Raw genomic sequence first — 26,995 nt, forward strand, 5'->3', positions numbered from 1 at the left:
GGACTCCCAGAGTGCTACATGTCGTATGTCTCGAGAAATATGAATGACTTATTTTACCAGATTATCTTTTTCTGTGTTTAATACCGCATAATTTCTGAAATAAGCCTTTTAGTACAGAATCGGTTGTGGGTAATTACTTTCTGTGTAGTAAAATTTCATTTATTGCGTGTACAATTAATGTGCATAACTTATAAAAATCTTTACCAGTCAACAATCCAAATGACCATTATCCAAATAACATGGAAACATATTAAGGATAAGTGCATTGCAAAATATGTTTTCTCCCTTTGCTTTGCAAGGTTTTTTCACTCTTTGTTAGAGGAAGACACCTGGTAATTGTATACTAATATGTGGTAAGATGTAGACATGGTGTTATTACTTTTTGCTTGTAATTACTGAGGAATGTGCCAGTTTGCAATGAAGCTAGTTGACTCACAAATTTAAAATATAGAGATTTATTCATATGATCTTAAGGAGAAATTGAAAGGGGTGGAAGCAATGCTTCAGTTGTGTGGCCTTTACCAGCCTCTACCTTGAGCTTTGGAAACTAACTTCAGGATGGAGATATTGGTCTTGGAGGAAGTCAATTTGGAGGATTAAATTATGAGAACGGGTTGCATTTATTTGATTTGTAATCCCTTGAGTTTGAAGGGCAACCTGATCAAAGCCTTTAAAATGATAAAGGTTTGATAAGGCAGCTAAAATGTAGGTCATTTAGAAATGCAGTGTACAAACATTTTTCACACAAAGGATAATGTGTGGTAGGGAAACTGTTGGTGAAAATCCTGAAGGAGAGAATCCATCTCCACTTGGAGAGGCAAACATTTGAACAGGAATAGTCGGTGCAGCTTCATCAAAGGGAGGTCATGCCTAACAAATTCGATTGACTTTTTTGAGGAGGTGACCAGCTGTGTAGATGAGGGTAGTGCAGTTGGTGTAGTCTATATGGATTTCACTGAGCCTTTGACAAGGTCCCACATGGGAGACTTATAAAGAAGGTATATGGGATAAAAGGTAAGTTGAGGCAGTGGATTCAACATTGGCTCAGCTGTAAGCGACACAGGATCATGACAGAAAGTTGCTTTAGTGACTGGAAGCCAGTATCCTGTACTGTACCACAGAGATCTGTGCTGGGTCCCCTACTATTTGTCATTTATATACATGACATAGATGACTACGCGAAGGGTAGGATTAGTAAATTTGCGGATTACACAATGTTTGGCCAGGTGGTTAACAGAGCTACCGTTTAACAGGCATCTTAACAGGCACATGAATAAGCAGGGAATAGAGGGGTATAGATTGTGCCAAGGCAAAAGGTCTTTTGTTTAGAAAGGTGTCATGTGTTGGCGCAGGCTTCCTGTGCTATACTGTTCTTTGTTCTTTGAGGTTGAGTGTCTTGGGCTACAGAAAGATATAGAGAGGATTGTCAAATGGGAAGATAAATGGCAGATGGAATTTAATGCTGAAAAGCGTGCGGTGATACGTTGTGGAAAGAGTAATTTGAGAAGGAAATATTCAATGAATGGCATAACACTAGGAAGTTCTGAAGAACAAAGAGAACTTGGCATGTTTGTCCACAGATCTCTGAAGGCAGGAGGGCACGTTAGTGGAATGGTGAAAAAGGCATATGGGACCCGTGCCTTTATCAATTGATGATGTGGAGTTGCGGGCATTGGACTTGGGTAGGCACAGTAAGTAATCTCACAACACCAGCTTAAAGTCCAATGGGTTTATTTGGTAGCTCAAGCTTTCAGAGCGCTGCTCCTTCATCAGGTGAGTGAGGAGTTGTGTTCACAAACAGGGCACATATAGACACAGACTCAATTACAAGATGATGGTTGGAATGCGAGTCTTAACAGATAATCAAGTCTTTACAGGTGCAGACAATGTGATTGGAGAGAAGGTTAAGCACAGGTTAAAGAGGTGTGAATTTTCTCAAGCCAGAACAGTTAGTGAGATTTTGCAAGACCAGGCAATTTGGGGCATAGGTTGCAAAAGCATGGAAGTCATGTTGGAGTTGTATAGAACTTTGGTGAGGCCACAGCTGGAGTATTGTGTGTAGTTCTGGTCATCACATTATAGGAAGGACGTGATTGCACTAGAGAGGGTGCAGAGGAGATTCACTAGAATGCTGCCTGGGATGGAACATTCAAGTGATGAAAAGCAATCAGATAGATTTGGGTTGTTTTTGTTGGAGCACAGAAGACTAAGGGGCGACCTGATCGAGGTGTACAAGATTATAAGGGACATGGACAGAGTGGATAAGGAGCAGCTGTTCCCCTTAGCTAAAGAGTCAGTCATGAGGGGACATGGGTTCAAGGTGAGAAGCAGGAGATTTAGGGCGGATGTGAGGAAAAATATTTTTATCTAGAGGGTGGTGATGGTCTGGAATGCGTTGCCTGGGAGAGTAGTGGAGGCGAGTTGCCTCACATCCTTTAAAAAGTACCTGGATGAGGACTTGGCACACCATAACATTCAATGCTATGGGCCAAGTGCTGGTAAATGGGATTAGTTAGGTAGATTCAGTGATTCTCATGTGTCAGTGCAGACTCAGTAGGCCAAAGGGCCTCTTCTGCACTGTATGATTCTGTGGCTCTGTCTAATCTGGAACTATCTGCCCCCAGAGGCTGCATTTGTCAACTGAGATTTTTAAGTCAGAAATTAATTGATTCTTATTAGTTAGGGGTAATAAGGGAAGTTAAATGATAACAAATTGCAGGTCAGCTGATGTCTAATTGGATAATGCATCAGGTGAAGGGTTAAACATTCTACTTAATAGGTTATATTTCTCATATGCCTCTTTTTCCTAACTTCATTTCTCTTATTTAATTCTATTTATTTTATTTATTATGAAAAACTTAATGTTCAATGTATTGCTTTAGTCCTAATCAAAATGGACTTAAGCTGCAATTTATGAATCTTTATCTTGATATGTTTGACTACTGATCTATTGTTTAACTTGCCATTATTTTTCAAATCAATTGACGAGATGTATCAATTGACAAGACGTCCTTTTGTGAAATCTGCTGCCTTTTTAAAATCAATTTTCAATGTGGTCTGGAATGGATGAGCTGGTATGGAGTGGGATTGTGTGTTGGAGTGTGGGTGGGGGGAGGAGTGTGGGTAGGTTAGGGGTGTTGTGCAGGTGTGAAGGAGCAGGGGGTTCTAGTGCTGTGGATGGACACTGTGGGAGGTGTAGAGGAGAAAAGGGTTCAGAGGGAGGGGAAGATGATACAGATTCGACGGTGGGGGCAGGGAATTGTTCAGCAGGGTGAAGGGGGGCATGAGTATTGTTGCGGGGCTCAGCTGTTTGGATAAGTTTACATTTACCTGTAAGGAATGGAAGTGATGGGGGGAAGTCAAAAGTGATTCTTGGCCTGTCAATGGTTATTGGGGGGGAAGGTGTGGGTTGCCGGGAAGGGAAAAAGGTATTAGACTCAAACATTGCTTGCACCGTGGCTGCTCGCAAATATATGGAGCTGTATGATAGCGATGTCCAGGTGCTTCACGGGAGTTAGATCATTTGGGGTTGAATGGGGATGCAGGTCAGCTCAACTGGACAACTGAAAGAGAACCCCAGCACATTGTCTTCACAATGCCAGTGTCTTGAGACAGATGAGAGCGTGGAGGCCAAGCACTCATTATGCACGTGGCTCACTAGAGGCCAGGGACCTTTGACTCCCTGCACATGTCTCATTCTTGGATGGGTTTAGAGTTGGAGGAGTCGAGGTTGGTTTGATAAGTGGGGGGAGGGGAGGGGGCTGGTGGTGGTACACACAGGATTCTGGACTATCTCGACTATCTCAAATTTTGGCATCATCCTCTAGAGACCTGAGGCCTGGAGGGCCCAGGCTTACTTTGGCTGTCCTTCTGTGAAACAACTGCTTCTTTTGCAATCACAGAGGATAAGCTCAAGGGATTACGAACAAATGGGGTTTGAAAGGACCAGACCAGACAACCCACAGAGAATCCTGAGTGGAGGTTCTGGGATGTTCAAATGCCACTCCTTGTCCCTTTCTTGTCACTGCCTTATTCTTTGAAGGGAAGGGAGGTTGAAGATCCCCGTCCCCTCTCGTATAGCCACTGCACTCATGACTGCCGTGGAGAAATGGAGGTCCATGCGCATCTCCGACAGAATCTGCTGGACCAGGTTCTCCGCAGAGCCTGCCACCCTCCCTATGGAGACATCTATCTATTCATTTACAGAACAGCACCACTTCAGCCAGCAGCCAGATGGACTCCTCCACCTACTGAGGGTCCCTAGCACCTCTGTCTGATGTTCCCTTGTTTCTTGCTGCCTCTCCAGCAATTTCATCATCAGCTCCTCTGGGCTTGTGTGGACAGGGCTTCTTCAGTCTCAGGCCTTGACATCTTCCTGGAGGCACCTGTAAATGAGTGAGGAGAGCAGGTGTCTGCATGAGCTGCCTCCAAATTGGAGACACCCATGACTCTTGGGTTTCTGTGGCATGTATGGATTCTTATTGGAAGGAGACCACAAGCCAATCTCTCCATCTCCACAGACTCTGTCTCGTTCCACCCCAACTATTTAGGCTGCCCACTCCTCGAAATTGTTTGGTTATTATAAGTGAGGCCGGTTGTTTGCCATCATCTTCCTCGCTCTTCTTAACTTTTACTGTGCAAAGAGAGATGGGTTTGAGAGCAATTGGATTTCAGATATCTTTCTCATTCTTCCAGCTTTACAAATAACTCACTGGATTGTGTGCCATCTGACTGATACACTGCGAGTTGTCCAGTAGGTTTCAGGTGCAGCATGTTGAGAGCAGTGAGCCCGTACAGATAGAAGGATAAGGCTCAGGGAGGCAGGTCAATAGCGATGCTTGCTGCTGTCCTCAATACCTGAGCATTTGGGCAGCGGCGTTACCTGTCCTCGTCTCCACCATCTCCTCGATCAATGTTCTATAGGTTGTTGTCCGAATGTCTTTTAAATATGCCATTTGGATATGACGATGGGCCACATGCCATCCAGGTCACCCAACCATGCAGAGTTCTGTGGGAACACCCGACTTAATAATTAACGAGACCAGGGTTGTGTGATATGGAGAGAATTCCCGGTGGCCTCTGCTGCGGGAAATGTTTCCCATCCCCAATCCCGTCGTGGACTAAGTGCTGGAAGGGAAAATTTCATCTGTTGTCTTTTGGCCATTTGGCAGAAATGCATCTGTCACAGATAAAGGGAGTGAATTTTCCTGGCGGCTTCTCCTACAGAAATAATTAGAAAGTGAGAAAGTTGCAGGAGCACATCTATGGGAAGAGAAAAAGAATGGGCCTAAATATTTGTGATTTAGGGATCCCATCTGCTTGGAAACTCTGTTGTTTGCCAGCCTGAGGAGGCGGATCAATGGGATGTTTCCTGTTTCAAGTTTTCCTGGCAGGTGCCCATTCCACTATGACTGTCTCTTGAGTGCCAATTCAAGACTATCAAATCAAGTAGTTTTTTGTTATGCTTATGACCCCAAAAGAAAAGGAATTAATTCCTATCCATCTTACAGCCTCTGTGTTCAAGGGGCCAGGCCAGGATCCTGGCCTAGGGTGGCACGTATGCCTCATTTACCAAGTATGTTGGCCATAAGGTCTTAGGGTCATAGAGTTTTACAGCATGGAGACAGGCCCTTCGGCCCAACTTGTCCATGCCACCCTTTTTTTTAATCTCTAAACTAATCCCAATTGCCCGCATTTGACCCAAATCCTCCTATACCCATCTTACCCATGTAACTGTCTAAATGCTTTTTAAAAAACAAAGTTGTACCCATCTCTGTTACATAAGAACATAAGAACATAAGAAATAGGAGCAGGAGTAGGCCATCTAGCCCTTCGAGCCTGCCCCGCCATTCAATAAGATCATGGCTGATCTGTCGTGGCTCAGTTCCACTTTCCCGCCCTCTCCCCATAACCCTTAATCCCTTCTCTTATCAAAAACCCATCAACCCGCTTCTTAAAAATATTTAGCGAGGCAGCCTCCACCACTTCAACGGGCAGAGAATTCCAGAGATTCACCACCCTTTGAGTGAAGAAGTTCCTCCTCAACTCCGTTCTAAACCGCCTCCCCTTTATCTTGAGGCTGTGCCCCCTAGTCCTACTGTCTTTTTTGAGCGGGAAGAGTCTCTCCACCTCTATCCTATCCATCCCATTCATCATCTTATACGTCTCAATGAGATCTCCCCTCATTCTTCTAAACTCTAACGAGTACAAGCCTAGTTTATTCAGCCTCTCCTCATAGCTCAATCCCCTCAACTCCGGTATCAGCCTAGTAAACCTCCTCTGCACTCCCTCCAGGGCCAAAATATCCTTGCGCAGGTGCGGCGCCCAAAACTGCACACAGTACTCTGACAGCTTGTTCCAGATATTCACCACCCTTTTTGTGAAAAAATTGCCCCTCTGGACACTTCTGTATCTCTCCCCTCTCACCTTAAACCTATGCCTTCTAGTTTTAGACTCCCATCCCTTTGGGAAAAGATATTGACTATCAAACTGATCTGTGCCCCTCATTATTTTGTAGACCTCTATAAGATTATCCCTCAGCCTTCTATGCTCCAGAGAAAAAAGGCCCAGTCTATGCAGCCTCTCCTTATAACTCAAACCATCAAGTCCGGGTAGCATCCTAGTAAATCTTTTCTGCACTCTTTCTAGTTTAATAATATCCTTTCTATAATAGGGTTACCAGAACTGTACACAATACTTCAAGTGTGGCCTTACCAATGTCTTATACAACTTCAACAAGACGTCCCATCTCCTGTATTCAATGTTCTGACTGATGGAACCAAGCATGCTGACTGCCTTCTTCACCACTCTGTCTACCTGTGACTCCACTTTCAAGGAGCTATGAACCTGTACCCCTAGATCTCTTTGTTCTGTAACTCTCCCCAATGACCTACCATTAACTGAGTAAGTCCTGCCCTGGTTCGATCTACCAAAACGCATCACCTCACATTTATCTAAATTAAACTCCATCTGCCATTCGTCAGCCCACTGGCCCAATTGATCAAGATCCTATCTTTTTTCCCTTTTCCCAGTTGCTACCCCTTTGTCCACTTTAGGCTGGACACCTGACAAAAATAGCAGATGCTGGACCTAAATAAACAGGTGCTGGCTTACTTGCAGGCCCTGTAAAGGTCTATGAATTTTCAATTACTATTTTTATCTTATGAGCAATGTCATGCAAGGTCAATTAATGCACTTGGTGGGTGTTTAGGGGAGAATATTTTTTATAATTATGTTTTCCTGACAAACATTGCGACAATTTCTGTCCACTTAAATAATATGCTGCTTTTCTATGTTTCCTGTCAAGAATGGACAAGTTCATATTTTCCAACTTATTTCATCTACCAAATTTCTGTCCACTCACTTAATCTATTCCCTTTTCATATTCTCTTAATATCTTTTTCGCAAGTCACCCTCCAACATAGCTTTGTTCCTGGATGCTGCAAAGACCATGGGCCCTGACAAAATTCAAGCAAGACTGCAGCATTTCAAGAAAGTAGTTCACCACAACCTTCTCAAGGGCAATAAGGGATAGGTAATAAATGCTGGCCTAGCTAGTGATGCCCACATCCTGTAAATGAATAAAATGATTATTCTTGGCTTGTTTACTTTTTTCCGAAAATACTTCACTTGCATTGTAGAAACATTCAAATGAAGAACTCTTTATTTACACATCTTTGATTTGATTTGATTTATTATTGTCACATGTATTAACATACAGTGAAAAATATTGTTTCTTGCACACTATACAAACAGAACATACCATTCATAGAGAAGGAAATGAGAGAGTGCAGAATGTAACGTTATAGTCATAGCTAGGGTGTAGCAAAAGATCAACTTAGTACAAGGTAAGTCCACTCAAAAGTCTGACAGCAGCAGGGAAGAAATTGTTCTTGAGTCGGTTGGTACGTGACCTCAGACTTTTATATCTTTTTCCCAAAAGAAAAATATGGAAAAGAGAATGTCCAGGGTATGTGGCATCCTCAATTATCTATGTAAATAGATTGTGAAAGGAAAACATATGTGCCATATTATAAAAGACAAAATTTGAAGCTGTAATTGACTCTTTATTTGCCTTTTTCCTTTCCAGAGTTGGGAATCAATTTAGTCATCAAGATGGCGGCTCTGATTAATACACACCAGAGCTACATACGTATTCCCAGAGTGGCTGTACATCCTGCAGAAGACGAGGTGGAACAAATGGAGAATGGACAAAGCAGGTAGGACAGAATATTGAAAGTTGGATCCAAATCTTGTTATTTAAGAGAAGTTTCATACTGAAACTCAACAATACATAAAATATACTGTTAATTAAAAATTGCAATCTTTATACACTGAACTGGATGTAATTCTAAAGAAAAGTGCACACTTCCACTACTTTTGTATAATCAATGACTTTGAGATCCTTTTCAAGTATTATCTGTAAATTCTGTGCTGAAAAAAAATCTTTTTCATAAAAGTCCTGTTTACTCCTTCAACCAGATAAAGCCTTATAACAACAAACATCTCATTGAAGTGCACAATTCCTGATACCAACAAGCTAGTAGTTGTCAATCAAACTGTGAAATGGCAACAATGCTACCCTAATAAAAGATAGTTGTGAAATCAGTCATTCGATAATGGAAACTCTCAGGCTTATGTCATCAGAGTAAAATAGTAAGCAATCATGTTTTTTGAACATTCAAGACATAGTTTTTAAAGATTTAAAGGGCAGAATTTTAAATGCCTTGAAAGCTTGATAGCTCTTTTTGACAGTTCCTCTTGACAGGTGCTTGTAACAGAACAGTTTTGACAGTTGATTTTCACAGAATCATACTGTGCAAAAGACATCCTTTAGCCCATTGAGTCTGCACCAACACGAGAACACTAAACCTACCTACCTAATCCCATTTACGAGCACTTAGCCCATAGCCTTGAATGTTATGACATGCCAAGTTCCCCAAGAACTGTAAGAAAACATGGCAGCCCATATAAATGGTTATCTACAATTGGGTTTAATCATTATAGTTGGGACCACTAACCCTGACACAGTTTTTGTCCTCAAACTCTTGGATTATTGTGCAACAAATCTCTTGTGCACTACCAAATTACCACAAAAGTATTAAACTTTACCACACAAACTTAAGTACACCAGGCATCAAACTTGATCATACACAAAGTATTTAACCTCTGATTTACTTCATTATGCACAAAGTAACTAATCTTTCACCTACTTCTTCGTTATAAACAAAACATCCTAAAAGTGTCAAAAGCTTCACAAAATATCCAAATTCATCACTTGGACTTAGGGATACTACCTGTGGTGAGGCAGTGATCAGATTCCTCCCAAACTGACTTTGCTCTGATGTCACTGAGTCACAGATTCGCTATTGCTGCTTCTTCTGCAGTGGTTGATCCTAGGTTATTGTTGCCGATGTCTCTGAGTCTCTCCTTCTTATACAGATTTTGCTGGCACTGATCATGCTTCCAGTCACGTACTCACAGGAAAAGCACTAATCAATCACTGTCTTTATTTCTCACGAAAGCTGAAAATTGGTGTCTCTCTCAGGAGTTGTGATTATAGAATAATATAATCACTACAGTGCAGAAGCATTTGGCCCATTGAGTCTGTACCAACCACAATCACACCCAGGTTCTATTCCCATAACCCCACACATTTACCCTACTAATCCCCCTGATGCTAAGGCCAATTTATCATGGCCAATCAACCTAATCCGCATACCTTTGAACAGTGGAGGAAACGGACAACCTGGAGGAAATCTATGCAGACATGGGGAGAAAGTGCAATTCCACACAGACAGTGACCTGAGGCTGGAAATGATCCTGGGCCCCTGACTCTGTGAGGCAACAGTGCTAACCACTGTGGCATCCAATTCTCTCAGTATGACACACAGGGGTCTTTGTTCAACACTGCCTTTTCAATCAGCTCCCATGGCTGCACATCCTGTTCTTTGCTGCTCCCACAATGCTTAGCCTGATACAAAGTTAACTCTTTTAACCATTTAGCTTTGCTGGCGTCTTCACTTTGCTGCTGCCTTTATGAATACTCATCTAACTACACAGTGTAAATAAGGACACATTTTCAATTCCCAGGAGATCTTGACCTGTTCATACAAACTGATGGCTAGCCATTAACATAAAACATGAGTTGGGGAAAAGCAGGGAAGACATCAGACAGTTTTTCTAAACAACTGCTTGGTACAGAATTTTGGAGTTAAATTCATTATCAGTCTAATAATCAATATGTATATCTGGCTGTTTGTCTAAATTTATTTCAGATATTTAAGATAAATTTTGTGCAGAATAAAGCAATTGGCTTTATATATTGTCCACTTACGAAATGCATTACTCTTCATAGTAGCATGCATCAGACTACTAGAATAGCTGCTGAACATCTGTAACACATTAAATTTCCATTACACATTTCTTATTTAGGCATCACTATTCTCTGACATTCAATTACACCTGCAGTTGTACTCTCCACTATTACATGGGGCTAGTTGCTGAGGGTGGAATTGCCGCGATTCCTGCCCCCATCGTAAATGTCATAGAATCATTGAATCCCTACAGTGCAGAAAAAGGCTTTTTGGTCCATCGAGCCTGCACCAACAACAGACCCACTCAGATCCTATCCCCTCACCTTTGATGGCCAGTTTTACCCACTTTAATTTTTAAGACAATGGTCTTTTAATTAGCATGAGGTGGGATTACTATCTGGTCCAGGTGGAAATTTCACCTCAAAGAGCTGCTGGCCAATGAAGAGGCCATCAGCTATGCATCACACCAGGCTCGTTGGCCACTGCCGATATTGCAGGAGGCTATGCATTGAACACAGGCTTCTCTCTCCAAGCATTAGATTAGAATGTCTGAAGAATGAGGCTCCTTTTGGTTATTAATTGCCCACTTAAAGACCTCAGTTGCGCCATGAGTGGGCAGTCCACATGATGCTTCACCCACCGACTGTAAAACTGAGGTGGGGTTGATGCCATGATGCCCTAATTTATAGGCCCACCTGTCTTTTTCTTCCTCATGGGTGGCACATAAAATTCAACCATGTAGTTTCAATGCAGCAGGCATGGTGGCACAGTGCCAGGGACCAAGTTTGATTCCTGGCTTGGGTCACTGTCAGTACAGAGACTGCACATTCTCCCCATGTCTGTGTGGGTTCTCTGTGTGCTCCGGTTTCCTCCCATAGTCCAAAGATGTGCTGGTTAGGTAATTGGCCATGCTAAATTCTCCCTCAGTGTACCTGAACCATGTGCTGGATTTTCACAATAACTTCATTGCAATGTTAATGTAAGCCTACTTGTGACACTAATGAATCAATAAACTTTAACAATGAGCTCTTGATGTTGAGGATGGTTATCCCCAGACTAAGAACATTACTAGTGCACCCTATTGGATTTATTTCAGATTTCCAGTACCTCCAGTATTTTGCTTTTACCTACTGGAAACACACTTTGTCCTGAATTTCCACGAGCAACACCACTGAAAGCTAAAAGTCACAGTCAGTCTTACCAAAGTATGATCTCTGCCATACAAAAATTAATTTACATCCCAAACACAGTCACCTGTCCAATACTTGTACATGCAGAATTAGTCAACATCAATACTCCCAAGTGAATATTTTCCATTAGTAAAGTTTATGTTAAATTAACTTTATTTCTAACCATTGTACTATTGCTTAGGAGCCAGGCCTTTGATGATGACATGGAGATATCTAACATTAACAACAGCAATAACAATGAGTAAGTATAAAGTTGGATTTGTAAAACAAGACAATAGTTTTGCCATTGTGTATTTAATTCAATTTAAGAAAATACATTAATGTCAAATTTTGTACTCATCCCTTTAAGTTTAAAGGTTTTGATTTTAAACCCCATTGCAGTTACTTTAATATCTAACCTAGACTGAAACTTCGGTTCAGTACTAAGCGAGGGCTGCATTATCAGACGTCTTTTGGATTAACCTTGTTTGCCCTCTCCGGTGCACATACAAGATCCTATGGCATTATGTGCAGAAGAGCAAGGAAATTTCTTCTGGTGCTATGGCCCATACTTATTCCTCAACTAGTACCTGCAACAAATGATCTAGTCATTTTTCATTACTCATTGTGGGAGCTTGCTGTGCACAAATTGAGAATATAATGGTGACTAAGTCCAGAAATACTTAATTGGTTGTAAAGTGCTTAGAAATGCCTGACTAAAACTTAAAGAAAAAATGAGAAATGTTGCCGTTTTAATATTATATTTATTTGTGAACTTGGGCACAAATAATCTTTTAGATATAACTTTAAATGAAGTATAGCAAACTGAGTAATAAAAACATTTTCTTTCTTAGAGAGAAAGAAAAAAATAAGGAATCCAAAAAAAGTAAAAAAGAGAAAAAAGGGTAGGTGGAAAATAACTAATTACTTTTTCATTTATTTAAGCAATCTTTATTTCTCCCCTTCCTGTACAAGCGTTTAATGTCAGTCCATTTTACAGTAAATCTGATGGCAAAAAAGGAGAAAAGAAAAAGGATAAAGAAAAGAAAAAAGATAAAGACAAGAATAAAGAAAAGGACGAGAAGAAGGACGAGAAGAAGGACGAGAAGAAAGACGAGAAGAAAGACGAAAAGAAAGACGAGAAAAAAGATGAGAAGAAAGACGAGAAAAAGGATGAGAGTAACGAGACAAAGGATCTTTTGGAAAAGTAAGTGTGTTGAACTTTTAGTTCATTAGAGATGGGCAGTATTTGTATGGATATGGATACGTAATTTTAGCAACCAATTGTTTTTCATAAAACTTAAGACGCACTGCAAGAAAGGCAATGGTAAAGGATACCCAAGGTATTTCATAGAATAGTATTTTACAATAAGACATCCCTTTAAATCCCATTCAATGATTTAATCACAAAATTGTTAATTACACTCAAGAACTACTGCAAGTTAAACATCAACTAATTTGAAGAAAAAAAGCAACAGAGAAAACAAGAATGAGTTAGATTTATCCCCTATGCACTACTCTTAGCAATAGGGAAAGGTTGAGATTATAGTCTATGGTTTACATCTCAGCATTTCCTTTGCCTGCTCACAAGTAGCTTTCCGATTCCCAGGAACTGCAAGCAGGTGAGGATCCCAAACCTTATAAGGTAAATGCAATAATGTATGCAAACCGTGAGCATATATCACGTGGCCACGAATTATACGATCAAATGTCATTTAATCAGAGACCGTATGTGATGATCCAACTTGGATTTTGTTCTTTGGCTGCTGTTATCAAGAAGTGTTGGCCATTGTCACATTATCTGCACATTTCCAGAGATTTATACCTTCACTAAGCATCCAACAGAGTGTGTTTTAAAACAGTGTGATTCCACCTCTGAAACCCTCGCGCAGGTAAATGGCGATTGTGGTGGAAGAAGAGGAGGCCAGCTGATTGTGGCAGCAGCAACACACCTGTCACCAAAGAAAGAGCAACAAAAGATGATGGGGTTGAATGCCAATTAAAGTTGCGTGGGAGGAGAGGGCAGTGCAGGTGTCACTACCCTGCTGGCAGAATCTACAGACAGTGTGCCAATTACCTGCACATGATTGAGACACCATGCAGAAGAAGGCTTCACCTTTCAAGAGTGGCAGTCACTTCCATTTGCAAAATGATTGCCACAGAGATTGCCTCAAAATGCTTTGGGGGACATCTGAAACCAATCGCTTTAAAAGTGATTTCTACCCTGAAATTTACACTACCGGCTCATTCCAGGGCCTACAGGGACTCTCTGGGGACTATTATTTTCTGTTGCCAACCACTGTATAAAACTTGTGACCAATTCATTATTCAGGAGGATCAACTCTTTCATCAAGTTTACTAGAAGAGCCAAGCAAATGAGAGATAGGCTTTTGCGAGTAATACCTGGTTTCCCAAAGATGCAGCATACCATTGATTATATCGTGACAATAAAACCCCCTGTGAGGCACCTAGGGGCTTTTGCTGAACAGAAGGGCTATCACCCACTTAATGTTCAGTTTATTTGCAATTATCAGCAACAAATTTTCAAGGTTTTTTTCAGAATTCTGGAAGTTGCCATGATTCCTATATGTGCTAGAATTCCCAGGAACCAATGCTTTTCACCCCACACAATTATGCCACCCTCCCCACCCACTTCCCAGCTCTCACATAACTGGTTGGCAGTGGAAGAAAAAAGATATCCACCCCAGAGGTGTCTAATGATGCCTATTAGACATCCTCAAACCTCTGCTAAAAAAGCCAACCCACAAGGGCCCTGATGGGATGATCTGCTAAAGATGAGTTTTGGTGCCTGGATCGATCTGCGGGTGCTCTGCAGTATCCACCAATTTAAGTACCCCTGATGGTTATTGATTTCTTCTTCCTTCCTGGGCTGAGAATTTGAAGGAAGATGACCTAGAAGAACACTGTAGAACATCAAAGGAGGAGCACAACATCAATTCTGATGATGAACCTGAAGAGCTACAGGCTCATTTGGGGGAACTGGCAATGTAGCAGTTTCTTTAAGTAATGGATCCCAGTGAAGTACTGATCCGGAGACCTCACAAGTGTGTGTTCTCAACCCTTTACTTTATTTCTTATATGCCAATGAATGTGTGACAGCCAAATTCTCCTCAACTCAATTTTCAAGTTTGCTGATGACACCACCGTCATGAGTTGGATATCAAATAATGATGAGATGGAGTACACGAAAAAGGTAGAGAATCTGGTGAATTGGTACGATGACAATAATCTCTCCCTCAATGTCAACAAAATGAAGGAGATAGTCATCGACTCCAGGAAGTGTAGAGAAGAACATGTCCCTGCCTACATCAACGGGGATGAAGTGGAAATTGTCGAGTGCTAGCTTCAAGTTTCTAGGTGTCCAGATCACCAACAACACATCCTGGTCCCTGCACACCAATGCTGTAGTTAAGAAAGCCCACCAATGCCTCTACTTTCTCAGGTGGCTAAGGAAATTTGGCATGTCTGCTATGACTCTCACCAACTTATGCAGATACACTATAGAAAGCATTCTTTCTAGTTGTATTACAGCTTGGTGTATGGCTCCTGCTCTGTCCAAGAATGCAAAAATCTACTAAGGATTGTAAATGAAGCCCAGTTATCGCTCAAACCAGCCTCCCATCCATTGACACTGTCCACACTCCTCACTGCCTCGGAAAGGCAGCCAGCATAATTAAGGACCCCACACACCACGGACATACTCTCTTCCATTGGGAATAAGATATAAGAGTCTGAGATCACGTACCTACTGACTCGAGAACAGCTGTTTCCTGCTGCCATCAGACTTTTGAATGGACCTATCTTATATTAAATTGATCTTTTTCACCATCCTAGATAAGACTGTAAGACTACATTTTGCATCCTCTCCTTTTCTTCTCCCCTATATACTTATGTACGGTATGTTTTGTCTGTATAGCACACAAGAAACACTTTTCACTGTATACTAATACATATGACAATAATAAATCAAATCAAATCAAAAACATGCAATTGGGTGCCACAAGCCTCATGAAAAACCCCTACAGAGGTGAACAAAATCATTGACAATAATCTCAGAGGCTCATTTTTACGTCCTCTACCACTTACCCATCATAATCATGCAAAGAGTCAGGAAGAGAATGTCCTTGAGCTTATTCTTCATTCATGAGCATGTCACCAACATCTAGTGGGCAACATCAGTTCAAAAAAGTGCATTTACACAACAGCACATTCACGTTACACATATATACATATAATATATCATCTGTGGTGGCTTGATATGATTTTCAGGCACAGTGGTTAGCAATGTTAACCATCAGCGGCAGCAGAATTTTATTCAACCACAATCCATAACCTCATGGCCAAGCATATATCTAACTTTATTATTATCATCAAGCCAAAGGATCAACACTGATTCAATGAAGAGTGCAGGAGGAAAGACAGGAGCAGCACCAAGCATACCCAAAAATGACACACCAATCTAGTGAAGCTGCAACATGGGCTGTTTGTTAGCCAAACAGCAGAAGCAGCATGAATAGACCAAACTAATTGATCCCATGGATCAGGTCAAAGCTCTGCTTTCCTGCCACATCCATTTATGAATGGTGGCAGATAATTAATAACTAACAGGAGGAGGAAGTTCCAAAGGTATCTCCATCTTTTAATGATTGAGAAGCCCAGCACATCGGTGCAAAAGATAAGGCTGACGCATGTGCAATAACTTTCAGGCATAAGTGCTGAGTGGATAATTCATCTCAGCTTCTCCTGAAATATCACAGCTGCCAGTCTTCAACCAAGTTGATTTACTCCATGTGATAAACAGCTGAAAGCATTGGTACCGCAAAGGATATGGGCCTTGAAAACATCCTGGCAATAGTGCTGAAGAATTGTGCTCCAGAACTAGCTGCACGCCAGGGAAGCTGTTCCAATACAGGTACAGCACTAGCATTTATGCAACAATGTGGAAAGTTGCCCAGGTATTTGCTGCTCATAGGAAGCAGGACAAATCCAAACTAGCCAATTATAGTTTTGCATACATTTCCCATGCTTCTCCTTGCAATCATTTTTTTTATTTTCTGACCTTTTCTTTTTCTGTTATCCTTTTAGGATGAATGCATGAACTAACAAACTTAAAATCTATATTGTGACTTGATAAGGGTTATCATAACAACTAATATTTAGAATAATTTTGTACTAATTATTGTTGTAACAGTGAAGCATAACTCACTGGTAACTTTTATCAACCCCTGTAAAAAAAAAACATGATCAGAATTTTATCAGCGGGTCAATCAGAATTGGTCAATCTCCTGCCATTCTAAAAATTCAGGCCCATATATTTGCTTTTTCATTAAAATAGTAATTTTGAAGAACGCCAAGTGATTAAAATTCTCACTTCCAATGCAACACAGGCTGTTAAAGCAATCTGACAGTATGAACTGTCCATTAATTCTAATGCATATGGTTGACAACTACAAATGTTAGAACTGTGGATGGTTGCCACCTGAGAGTGCTGTCACTAAAATGTATTTTTTAAACAAATATTATGTTCAATAGAGCTTTCCTCTTTCAAATTCATGTCTTTTTTAATGGTCATACATGTTCAATGCCTTTTAATATACTAATAAGATTGTTTATATATTTGTTCTGCCCCACTTTATATGCAGGTTCGAGAAACTGGTTCCCATTCTCGATCCAGCGGGAAACATGTACTACAATTGGCTCTTAGTAATTACAATGCCTGTAATGTACAACTGGACGATGATCATAGCTAGGTAGGATGAGACAACAAAAAGTGGCCATATAATAGTATCAATGTTATGATGGCACAGTTAATGGGGATTGTGATTGATTATATGCTGACAAAACTGGCTCCACAGAGGTCAGAGCACTGATCAGAGGAAGAAATAACCTTCCCTCAACCCACCATGGAGGTCTCAGGTGCTGACTGCCCCCATCGCTTCCCCTACCTCCTACACCTCCCCCAGACAATTATCACTGGCATTTCCCTTACCCAGCCCCTTCCTCTGATCATTGCTATCATTTCCCTCACCCACTCTATCACCCATCATGCTGGTGGCTCCCTCTCCCCCACCATACTACCCCTACCCCCATCATGGCCAGCATCTTCCTCTCTTCACACCCCCATCATCGCCAGCAACTCTCTTTCTCCAGTTCCACCCCCTACCATCATCATGGCCAGTATCTCCCTCTCTACCACCCCCCACCCCCCCCCAGCATCATTGCCAGCATCTCCCTCTCTCTTCCCACCTTTCCACCGCCATTCCCCCACCTCCACACCCCAATCATCGCTTGCACATGCTCTCTCACCCACCCCCAATTACACATACATGACTTTATCCCCCACACCCAATTAGACTCCCAGTTTGGCGGTGCCCAGGCATGTCCCCCTCTCTAGGGGCTGTACTCAACTTTACCCGGAGGGACACCCAAGACAGGTTTACATCTGGGCGACCCTGTTGTAAACCTCACCGACATTGGTGGTTTGAAAATACGGCAATGAGGGAAAATATGATGGAGGAGGGGCTGATAATTATATTCAAATTTATGCTATTAAATTAAAATTAGGTTCTCACCTTTTGTGGGCGTGAACCTGGCAACGCTACCAGCGGAGAGCGGGGAAAATCACATTTTCTGATCCTCCCTCGATGTTTAACATGGCTTGCTGTTCTCCCTGATGGTGAAGGGGAGCTGAAAATCATTTCCTTTAATGATACAGTTTGTGGCTTTGCGGACACTGGCTGGAACTTTACCAGGACTCCTGCCCCGGAATTATGATGGGGGAGGTTCGCAGAATGGAATTCTCCATTGGCCTCGGGCAGAATTTTCCGAGGCTCACCCGCGCGAGGTTGTAAAATCCTGGCCATTATCCATTATTCGGAAATAAATTTTGCTTATGATAGAAGCGTAGTGTGGTACAGACGAACAAAATAGAATACATACTTTTTTATGTGTGCACTAAAACTTTGAGATGTGAGCTTATGCTATAAGATCAGCTATTGACAGACAGCAGGGAATCATCTAGTTTGTTCATCTACTGCACTTGGTCATTTGTTCTCTAGCTTGGGAATTGGTCAGTGGATGACTTTCTCAACTGAGGGTGATGCATGAGATCAGAAAATATATCAGAAGTGGAATAAGTGAACATCAAAGATATGCAGGTTAGGTGATTTGGCCGGGCTAAATTGCCCCTTAGTGTCCCAAGATATGTAGGTTAAGGGGATTAGCAAGATAAATATGTGGGGTTACAGTGATAAAGTCTGGATGGGATGCTCTGTCAGAATCAGTGCAGACTTGCTGGGCCGATTGGACTCCTTCTACACTGTAGGGATCCCATGATTTTGAAAAAAATATAGAGAACAGTATCAACAACAGGTCATATTTTCCACAGTTCCTTACATGCAGATAAACATCCAGAGCAATTTACAGAGCAAAGGGAAAATGAAAAAGGTAATGACGAACAGGGAGCTTTAAACACAGGCACAGATGACATTTAACAGAAAGTGAGGGAAGGCACGTAGGGACATCTGTAGGGCACAACATGACACTCAAGCAGAGGGAAAAGGGATAAGGGGTAAACTAACTTCAGATGAGTGCTGGGTGTGTGCAGGGAAACTTAGTGGAAGGTGATTATTGAGACTGGTGTCAAAGGTCACAAACAGATATGGAAAAGAAAATACGGGTCTTAAAAAAAACACCATAACTCGTGGATTTTGAGCGCAACAGGATTGATGCGATTTCAGAGCTTGGTGGAAATGTAGACATTTTGTTGGTGCAGGCACAATGGCTGGCTAGTGGAGCACCTGAGCAATTCAATTTCAAGGTGATAAAGATATGGATTAGGAAAATGTTTATAGAGATCTTGCAGTGGAGAAAAATGAATGTACCTTTGTGTTAGTGTATTACTGTGCACATCATTACAGATAAAAGGAGTAAAATACATAATAATATGTGATAACAATGAGGGATGAGGAGTTTTAGTTATGAGATTAAATTGGACAGGCAAGGGTCATTCTCTTTGGGGCAAAGGGAATTGAGCGGAGATTTAATAGAAGTATACAAGATTATGGCAGGCTTAGATAAGAAAATCTCTTCTTATTAGCTAATGATGGAAGGAATAGGGAACATGGATTTAAGATGTTAGGCAAGAGATGCAAGGGGAATATTTTACACGGTGAGTGGTAATTACCTGGAACATGGTGCCACGAGGAAGCAGAAATAATCAATTATTTCAAAAGGAAATTGGACGGGCACTTGAAGGAAAAAAACTTGCCAGGCCACAGGGGTTGAATGGAGAATTGGGGCTGACTAGATTGCTCCTTGAGGAGCTAATATGGGCTTGATGGGTGAAATGTTGTCCTCTTGTGCTATGACTCCCTCTGATAGCGTAACAAGACTACATAGCTATATAAGATTAGGATTCCAAGGAGAGCCCAGAAAGTTACTGTAATCTCAAAATGGACACTCATAGCTGCAAGAAAATCACTACTGATCCCTGTAGACATGTCGGGCAGGAGTTTCCAGCTGTGCTCACCCCAAAAGCAGAAACTTCTGCCCAAGGCCAATAGACCTTTGCATGATCCACTGCCCCTACCCCCTCCCCCCGCTACCACAATTCCCATGGTGGGTGACACGCAAAAAATCCCCCCGATTTGTTGAAACATCTGAGAGAGCTTGATAGAAAATGTCATTAAATTTATTTCAATTCATACTGAATTATTTTTTATTTCTTTTATTTGCTTTTCCCCTTTTAGAGCATGTTTTGAGGAACTTCAGTCAGATTATATGAGCACGTGGTTGGTCCTTGATTACGTATCAGATCTTATTTACATACTTGACATGTATCTCAGAACAAAAACAGGTAAGGTTTAACTTTTGTCACCATGTTCGAGGGGTTATTTTCCATATGTGTCAATTTTAAGTTGCTCTGATGGGCTGTAACAAAATACAAAATAGCAGCCCAAGGATCACAGTGCTGTGCTAATTTTCCAGTTCCCAATTCTTCCCCTACCATTGCCATTCTTGGCATGGTTGACCCAGGAATCTTCATGCTTCAAGCAGTAGCCTTCTTCCACTACATTAATTGAGGTTGCTGTCTTATGACATGCATAGGAAGGACCAAAATGTTTAAGTGCAATGGATCATACACAGTCCATTCATTCGAACCACATGTTAAGCAGCCCAACTAGAAGGACTTGCTTTGAAAAAGGTATTTTTTTAACTTTTTTTTGAGCCTTGAAGAAATATAATTTACTTGTTAAAAGTGAACTAATATGAAATTGAGTCACAAAAACCCAGCTTGCAGGTGCAGCAGGTGGTCAGGAAGGCGAATGGGATGCTGGCCTTCATAGCGAGGGGGATTGAATATAAAAGTAGGGAGGTCTTGCTGCAGCTGTATAGGGCATTGGTGAGGCCGCAGCTGGAGTACTGTGTGCAGTTTTGGGCGCCGCACCTGCGCAAAGATATTTTGGCCTTGGAGGGAGTGCAGAGGAGGTTTACTAGGCTGATACCGGAGTTGAGGGGGTTGAACTATGAGGAGAGGCTGAATAAACTAGGCTTGTACTCATTGGAGTTTAGAAGAATGAGGGGAGATCTCATTGAGACGTATAAGATGATGAATGGGATGGATAGGATAGAGGTGGAGAGACTCTTCCCTCTGAAAAAAGACAGTAGGACTAGGGGGCACAGCCTCAAGATAAAGGGGTGGCGTTTTAAAACGGAGTTGAGGAGGAACTTCTTCACTCAAAGGGTGGTGAATCTCTGGAATTCTCTACCCATTGAAGTGGTGGAGGCTGCCTCGCTAAATATTTTCAAGAAGCGGGTTGATGGGTTTTTGATAAGAGAGGGGATTAAGGGTTATGGGAAGAGGGCCGGAAAGTGGAACTGAGCCACGACAGATCAGCCATGATCTTATTGAATGGCGGGGCAGGCTCGAAGGGCCAGATGGCCTACTCCTGCTCCTATTTCTTATGTTCTTATGTTCTTATGAAATTCATTGAACAAAGAACAAAGAAAACTACAGCACAGGAACAGGCCCTTTGGCCCTCCAAGCCTGCACCGACCATGCTGCCCAACTTAACTAAAACCCCCTACCCTTTCAAGGCCCCTCTATTCCCATCTTATTCACGTACTTATCAAAAGTCACTACCTCCCCTGGCAACGAGTTCCAGGCACCCACTACTCTCTGTGTAAAAAATCTGCCTTGTACATCTCCTTTAAACCTTGCCCCTCACACCTTAAACGTATGCCCCCTAGTAACTGACTCTTTCATCCTGGGAAAAAGCTTCTGACTATCTTCTCTGTCCATTGCTTTGTGACAAAGCTCTGAAGTGCAAATTAATACTTGAGTTTGCAGCAGATTTGCTTGGCACGACTTATATTTTGGTTCACTTTGTTTTTTTTATTTTTAGTTGCCCATCACACTTAAATCCACTGCCACATCTGATTCCAAAGACCCTTTCGGAACAGTCCTAAAATTAATTATTTTTGCTGCTTTCTTTTCCCCCTACAGGTTATCTGGAACAAGGTCTATTGGTCAGTGATGCCAAGAAACTCAGAGCCAAATACGTTGCCACACTCCAATTCAAATTGGATGCTATATCACTCATACCTACTGATTTGCTGTACTTTGTATTGGGACCGGAATACCCAGAAATTAGATTAAATCGTTTGACTAGGATTAGTCGTATGTTTGAGTTTTTTTCAAGAACTGAAACTCGGACAAACTACCCAAACATCTTCAGGATTTCCAACCTTGTCATGTACATTGTGATCATTATCCATTGGAATGCATGCGCATACTTTTCAATTTCCAAAGCAATAGGGTTTGGGGCAGACACATGGGTATATCCAGATATAAATATTCCAGAGTTTTCTCGGCTTGCTCGGAAGTATGTGTACAGTCTCTACTGGTCAACACTGACACTAACCACCATCGGTGAAACACCTCCTCCGGTCACAGATTCAGAATATTTCTTTGTTGTGGCTGATTTCCTGATTGGAGTGTTGATTTTTGCCACCATTGTTGGTAACGTTGGCTCCATGATTTCTAACATGAACGCAGCTCGTGCAGAGTTTCAGTCAAGGATTGATGCCATCAAACAATACATGCACTTCCGAAAAGTGAGCAAAGAATTGGAGAAGAGAGTTATCAAATGGTTTGACTACTTGTGGACAAACAAAAAAGCTGTAGATGAAAGAGAGGTCTTGAGGTATCTTCCAGATAAGCTAAGAGCAGAGATTGCCATCAATGTCCATCTCGATACACTGAAGAAAGTTCGTATCTTTGCAGATTGTGAAGCTGGCCTGCTAGTTGAGTTGGTGTTGAAGCTAAGGCCTCAGGTGTACAGCCCTGGAGATTATATCTGCCGCAAAGGAGACATTGGTAGAGAGATGTACATCATCAAAGAAGGGAAACTTGCTGTTGTTGCTGATGATGGAATTACTCAGTTTGTTGTTCTAAGTGATGGCAGCTACTTTGGTGAAATTAGTATTCTAAATATCAAAGGTAGTAAAGCTGGGAATCGAAGAACTGCAAACATTAAGAGCATAGGCTACTCAGATTTGTTCTGCCTATCCAAAGATGATCTAATGGAAGCCCTCACTGAGTATCCAGATGCAAAAGCAATGCTGGAAGAAAAGGGAAAACAAATTCTAATGAAGGATGGCCTTCTGGATTTAGAAATTGCCCAGCTTGGATCTGACCCAAAGGACATGGAAGAGAGAGTAACAAGACTGAACATGGCAATTGACCTTTTGCAGACAAAATTTGCTCGACTTCTGGCAGAGTACACTTCTACACAACAGAAACTAAAAGAAAGAGTGACAAGGATTGAGAACAAAATTAAACGATCAGCGATACAGTTTGAATATTCAGACCCGACAGATGTTGAACCAGCAGTTGAACCTGAACAAAGTAAAAAAGAATAAAGATGCATTTTAATTTTACAACACTAACTTTTTTTTACCTTACTGGACATAATGAAGATTCATATCTCAGGAAGAAAATTCCTAATAAAACGTTGGCAAACTGTTTTAAAAGAGAGGGTCTCTCACATTTTTCAAAGTAAATTTTATACATGGAATTCACAAATATTGAAGAAATACAACTAAAAGCTGACGCGGGAATTTAATTACAAATTATTAGCGAGGCTTTGCTGTCTGAGCAGAATATTTTTTTCCAATACCCAAAATTTAAGCTGCAATGTTAAGTAAAAATGTCAGCGATGCTCTTTGCTTAAACTCATTTATGTGTAAGAAGAAAGAAGAAAATTACATTTACATAACACCTTATCATGTCCTCTGGATGTTCGAAAATGCTTTACTGTCTAAATGGATTAGTTTCAAACAGCAATCACTATTGTTATATAGGCATTACATTGTATTATAAATAACTGTTTTCAAAAATATCCTTTATGAAAATTTATATGTTGTTGTAACTGTAACTGCAACTTCCTTGGTCATTATTCTGATATTGCAGTCAGGTTCACACTCAACTGTGCTAAACCAGATGGGATTTGCAGAGTCACTAGATCAGCTTGGGGGAAGGGGCATCTCATTTATAAGGGACCTAGTCAAATACACCTCAGATATTTACCAGCCCCACAATCCTTTGACTTTTGAGAGTGTTACACACGTTCCTCCACACACAAGTTTGCAAATAATCTTATTGGAACCCTTCCTCAGAAACAGGAATGAGAACTAAGGGAGTCATTGCTGGTGAATCAGTGCCCAATCTGCCATTCATCTTACAAGGAATAAACAGAAAGGCTAGAGTTCAGTGTAACTGGGTCTCTGCCATTTACCTGCAGATTTGTTATTCTCCTTCTGCAGGTACAGCAGGACACTGGCAGAACACTTACAGACTTCAGAGTCTATGAATCAGCAACAAATTATTGTTATTTATTATGTCGTTTTAAAGGAAAACTACACATCTCAATTGCCATATACTCTAAAATGATATATGGACATAAAATGCAGATGAGGGACAACTAAGAGATGCTAATAATAATCAATATTTTTCTGTACAACTAGGTAAGTTGCAATCTGGAAATAGAAACATTGTGGGAAATCTCAGCTACAGTTATTTCCAGGTCCTGCTCTAATGGAAACTGCTATTTTTAAATATGTCACAGGAGTGTGTGGGGCAGGATGATTTTTCACATAGTATATATTCTTTAACTACCTCTGACCAACAGATTTAAAATACGAACTAGAAAAAGTTGACTGAAGAGGCAGTGTCCATTTCTTTTAACATTTAGACTGATGTGACAAGATTAATATGTACCAATTGAACCCAGAAAACATAATATATGGCATAATACATTTTGTATGGAATAATATATTTTATATGTAAGAATACATTGTGTATATATATATATGTATATAATGTTGAGTTTTAGATATGTTTTACAAAACAACTTGTGTGTTAGTTCCATTATATTGGATTTGAAATTCTGTTAATGTCATATTTGATTGAACTGATATAGGAGAAATCTTTTCGTAGTGATCAGATTGATCTTCAGTTTGAGAGAGTGAAGAGTGAATCCAAGGCTAGTATTTTAAATAAGGGCAGTTCTGGGGGCACAGTTAGCTAACTGGCAAATTAGGTTAAGGAAAAGGTTAGTAGGGATGCAGTGGTGAATATTTAAGGGGTTATTTCTGAATACACAGAATAGATAGATTCCAATGCAAAGGGTGGCATGTTGATATTGTGATTAGCACTGCTGCCTCACAGCACCAGGGACTTGGGTTCAATTCTGGCCTTCGGTCACTGTGTGGAGTTTGCACATTCTCCCCATATTTGCGTGGGTTTCCTTTGGGTCCTTCAGTTTCCTCCCACACTCCAAAGATGTGTGGATTAGGTTGATTGGCCTTGCTGAATTGCCCCTTAGTGTCAAGTAGACTAGCAGGGTAAATAAATGGGGTTATGGGGCCTGGGTGGGATTGTTGTTGGTGCTGATTTGATGGGCCAAATGGCCTCCTTCTGCACTGAAGAGATTCTATGATTCTGTGAAGGGAAGATCTCACCACCACCCATGGCTAACTTAAAAATAATCAAACTTAAATAAAAGCATATGATTACACAAAGATTGATGACAGGTAATAAGAGTTCCAATCCATATTTCAAAAAGAAAATAGTTAACAAAGTGAGCTTTAATCCTGCCTGGGGAATTAACAATGGAAAATAAGGAGATGGCAGATGAATTGAGAGGATACAAGTAACATCACAGAAATAGCTGTAAATCAAGAAATAGGATGGATGGATGAAATTAGGAAAATAACAATCACCTGGGAAGTGGTACTGAGAAAATTGTTGGAGCTGCAGGGGACAAGACCCCAAGTACTGATGGACTTCATCCTGGGATCTTAAAAGAAGTGGCTAGTGAGATAGTTTATGCAATTGTTTTATTTTTCCAAAATTCACTAGATTCAGGAAGGTTCCATTAGATTGTAAAATAGCGATAGTGAATGTAACTCCTTTATTCAAAAAGGGAGGGAGAAAGCAGGGAACTACAGACCAGTTAGCTGTCAAGGAGAAAATATTGGAAGCTATTATTAAAGATGTTATAGCAGGGCACTTGGTATAATTCAAAGTAATCAAGCAGATTCAACTTCGTTTTGTGAAAGGGAAATCAAATTTAACCAATTTTTGAGGAAGTAACAAATACTGTGGATAAAGGGGAACTGGTGTAAGTACTATACTTAGATTCCCAGAAGGCATTTGTTACAGTGCCACATCAAAGATCATTGCGAAAAATAAAAGCTCATAGTGTGGGGTTAACATGTCGGCATAGATAGAAGACTGGCTAGATAATAGGAAACAGTGAGTAGGCATAAATAGGCCGTTTGTACAACGTAGTAAGTGATGTGCCATAGGTATTAGTGCCGGGGCCTCAACTTTTTAGAATTCATATAAGTGATTTGGATGAAGGGACCAAAGATATGGTTGCTAAATTTGCTGATAACGCAAACACAAGTAGGAAGGTAAGATGTGAAATGGACAAAAGGAGGCTACAATGGGATATCAATAGATTAAGTGAGTGATTTCAGACACCATTCTGGGAAAGATATTAATTAATGTCTCTATCCTTTAAACACTTTAAAGTACCCTGGTCACTTTGATATTCATGTCCCATCGACACATGAAAACCTTCAAAATCACCGCAGCACTCCATTCCACACTACTGTAGAGATTGGCCCTGATTAATGTCATAAGCTCCAGGTATTAAATTACCTCTTTAAAGTGTCTTATATAAAGGTGATTTTGTTTTTCTTTGCGGGTTTTGCGACTTTGGAACATTCTGGCTCAGTCAACAGTCGAATATTTTTAAGACAGAGGGAGATAAATTCTTGTTGGGAAGAGAATCAAAGGTTATTGGGGATAGATAGGAAATGTAAAATTCAACACAAAAAGATCAGCCATGATCTGACTAAATGGCTGAGCAGGCTTGAAAGGCCAAATGACCTACCTCTGCTCCTATTTTGTATATT

The 26,995-nt window shown here is 41.0% G+C and overlaps 1 protein-coding gene across 1 annotated transcript in view; it reads left to right on the top strand.

Moving 5' to 3' along the window:
- LOC145342394 (cyclic nucleotide-gated channel rod photoreceptor subunit alpha-like) overlaps window positions 1–23,926 on the top strand; it is a 43,942-nt gene extending 20,016 nt beyond the window's left edge. Inside the window, exons 2-8 of the mRNA XM_080187948.1 lie at window positions 8,090–8,219; window positions 11,688–11,747; window positions 12,340–12,390; window positions 12,486–12,692; window positions 17,149–17,256; window positions 20,257–20,363; window positions 22,014–23,926. Coding sequence (XP_080044074.1) covers window positions 8,116–8,219; window positions 11,688–11,747; window positions 12,340–12,390; window positions 12,486–12,692; window positions 17,149–17,256; window positions 20,257–20,363; window positions 22,014–23,431 — 2,055 coding nt within the window. The 5' untranslated portion in view covers window positions 8,090–8,115 and the 3' untranslated portion in view covers window positions 23,432–23,926. The remainder of the gene's footprint in view (window positions 1–8,089; window positions 8,220–11,687; window positions 11,748–12,339; window positions 12,391–12,485; window positions 12,693–17,148; window positions 17,257–20,256; window positions 20,364–22,013) is intronic.
- Window positions 23,927–26,995: the final 3,069 nt, after the last annotated feature.

The sequence above is a fragment of the Carcharhinus amblyrhynchos genome, chromosome 1 (assembly GCF_965287045.1).
Source record: "Carcharhinus amblyrhynchos chromosome 1, sCarAmb.v2.hapA, whole genome shotgun sequence".
NCBI classification, from domain to species: domain Eukaryota; kingdom Metazoa; phylum Chordata; class Chondrichthyes; order Carcharhiniformes; family Carcharhinidae; genus Carcharhinus; species Carcharhinus amblyrhynchos.